Source organism: Humulus lupulus, chromosome 8, assembly GCF_963169125.1.
Source record: "Humulus lupulus chromosome 8, drHumLupu1.1, whole genome shotgun sequence".
Classification (NCBI taxonomy): Eukaryota; Viridiplantae; Streptophyta; class Magnoliopsida; order Rosales; family Cannabaceae; genus Humulus; species Humulus lupulus.
In genome coordinates this window covers 114177481-114179831 of record NC_084800.1, presented here as the reverse complement: position 1 = coordinate 114179831, position 2351 = coordinate 114177481, and the positions used below count along the sequence as shown (strand labels likewise).

General features: G+C 34.5%; 1 protein-coding gene and 1 long non-coding RNA gene across 2 annotated transcripts; both read right to left on the bottom strand.

The window, feature by feature from the left end:
- Positions 1-319: 319 nt before the first annotated feature.
- Positions 320-763, bottom strand: LOC133794022 (uncharacterized). Its single transcript, XM_062231207.1, has 2 exons — positions 585-763; positions 320-496 (listed from the first exon to the last, which is right to left on the bottom strand). The coding sequence occupies exons 1-2, from the start codon at positions 756-758 to the stop codon at positions 335-337; spliced, it is 336 nt and encodes a 111-aa protein (XP_062087191.1). The 5' UTR covers positions 759-763; the 3' UTR covers positions 320-334.
- A 165-nt stretch (positions 764-928) lies between these two features.
- LOC133794023 (uncharacterized) lies at positions 929-1784 on the bottom strand. The gene is made up of 3 exons (XR_009875086.1): positions 1689-1784; positions 1355-1468; positions 929-1036 (listed from the first exon to the last, which is right to left on the bottom strand). It is a non-coding gene; the product is annotated as an uncharacterized LOC133794023 (long non-coding RNA).
- Between the last annotated feature and the right edge of the window lie 567 nt (positions 1785-2351).

Below are 2351 nucleotides of genomic sequence, written 5' to 3'. Positions count from 1 at the left end.
AATGTAACCAATTACACTGGATATGGTATTAGTGCTAAATTAACCAAGAATCGATTGCATTGATTGACACCAACAGTCCTTATTTTATAAGAACACAGACTATTAGTACCACCAAAGGATAACGATCTTGGAACTTATGAGCAGTCTTTGACCAAAGCAAGCGATGAAAGATAAGAGTTGCTCCCATATTTGCATAGACTATTGAAATCAAGGTATTTCAATGGTAGCAACAAAAAGATGAGCTCTCTTTAGTGATTAAATATGCACCAGAGCTCCAAATAAAACTTTCAAGCACAAGCATGGTACACGGAGAGAATAAACCTCCATTTGCTGCTTATGTATTACATAATGAATCAGCCAGAAACATTAAAAGCATCACCTTTGGAATCAATTGTATGAGTTTTTCAGGGACCGAACCAACAGAGGATTTTGCTCCAACACAAAGAACCTTGCAACTTGACAAGGGAGAGAATGAAACATTCTGAAGATCAATAATCTGCATTTAAGGACAAATAGATAACGATCTCGGTCAATTATTGTTCTCCCATTTCATTCAGAATAGAACTATACGAACACAAACTTACCACATCAGGGGTGACATAGCTACTGGGGTCCCCAATTTCGTACAGAAGTTGTTGAGCACAAGTACTGAAATTTAAGACCCCACCACTATGTTCTGCCTTTGCTACGCATACTCTTCCATCAGAACTTATTTCAGCATAAGGATGTGACAAATCAAGGAGCTGAGACATAGACATGTCCCAATATTTGTCACCTAAGAGAAACAAATACATAGCACTATGACCATATATATTTATATAAGAAGTGTTGTTGTATAAACAATAACAAAAAAGAAGAGGCTACACTTTTGCCTTCAAAGCCCCCTTTTTTAACATTGATTAAACTAAATTTACAAGTCACATGGATGCATGAAGTATCCCCCAGTAAGTTGACAACCACACTCCAGAAGATGGCCAGCCAAAGACCCCTGTGCTAGAAGTTCTAAATTGTCCCAGTTCCAACCCAGTTCATATATCTATTCATACAACAGAAGAATCCTTTAGAAATTATCCTGTCTAAATCAAACCATGACACAATTAGTAAAGCAAAATTCTAGTTATGTTGCTCACAATCAAGAGATGTGATGAAACTTTTAGGTAAAATTACCCATTCAATGATCTCACTACCCAATATTACAACCTTTCCAATAACAGTTTTATACAGATGGATAAGAAAGGAAGAAACATTGCTGCTTTTTATATTTTTATAAAGCAAACCTTTTTTTTTTTACTTGACAAACTTGGAAATATCTTAAGAGTAATTAATTTTGTTTGAGAATAAACAAAATGCATACCATTGGCGCCAAAAATAAGGTAGCATCTGCAACACGAGAATTTATTACTACATTAGGTTGGTGCTTTTCCAAACATTCAACAATGGGAGCTGCTCCAAGATATGTGCTAATACCCTTCATCAATCATACTAAAAAGGTAAGGTCCAACATCTCAAAAGACCACATAAAGTTGACAATACTATAAATTGCTAATGGGTCACAATCTTAATTTACAACAAATAGATATTTCATGACCAATTTGCAAAAGGGTACCACAGACTGGTACAGCTAACATTTTACAGTGAAAGAAACAGGCACAATTATATCAAACTTTAGAGATGCAAATATTATTTACCAATCAAAGTTACAATTAGAGGTAGTAGAACCTTACACCTTCCATGCTATGTGATTTCTCATGAGGTGATCTCGAACTTACATAGACAACAAAATGTAAATTTTGTTAAGATATATAGTACTTATTGTTATCCAATTAAAATAAAGACATAATTAAATCATAAAACATTCCTTGATTTAATTGAATGTTGTGTAGCACTTAGTGTTCATAAAGTCTTCAACGTATTATCTACAATTCACCAAGTACCTCCTAAAAGTAACTTGAAATACCTGCTTTGCCAACAGAAACCTCATAAGCAACACCAACAAATACATTCAGTCCCAGGCTGCTGGCTATTTCTACAACTTTTTCCTGAGCACCAGATGGATCCACTGCCCAGAAAAGGAAACAATAGTAAGAACATTAATCTATAAGACTAATTAAAAAAACCAAGTTTGCTTATTGCATATAATTTCATTTTGTACTCTTACTTGCACCCATGTTTGTGATTATGCAAACTCCCCTTTCCATAGCTATAGGTAAAATCACACACATCCAATCTGAAACTACACAATCATTGCAAGAAACCACCAGGAGACATCTAGGATTATCATACAAGTCAATAAGTGTTAATATAAATACAATACAACTGTGGAAACATAAAAGGTCCAAAAGAAAGGAGTT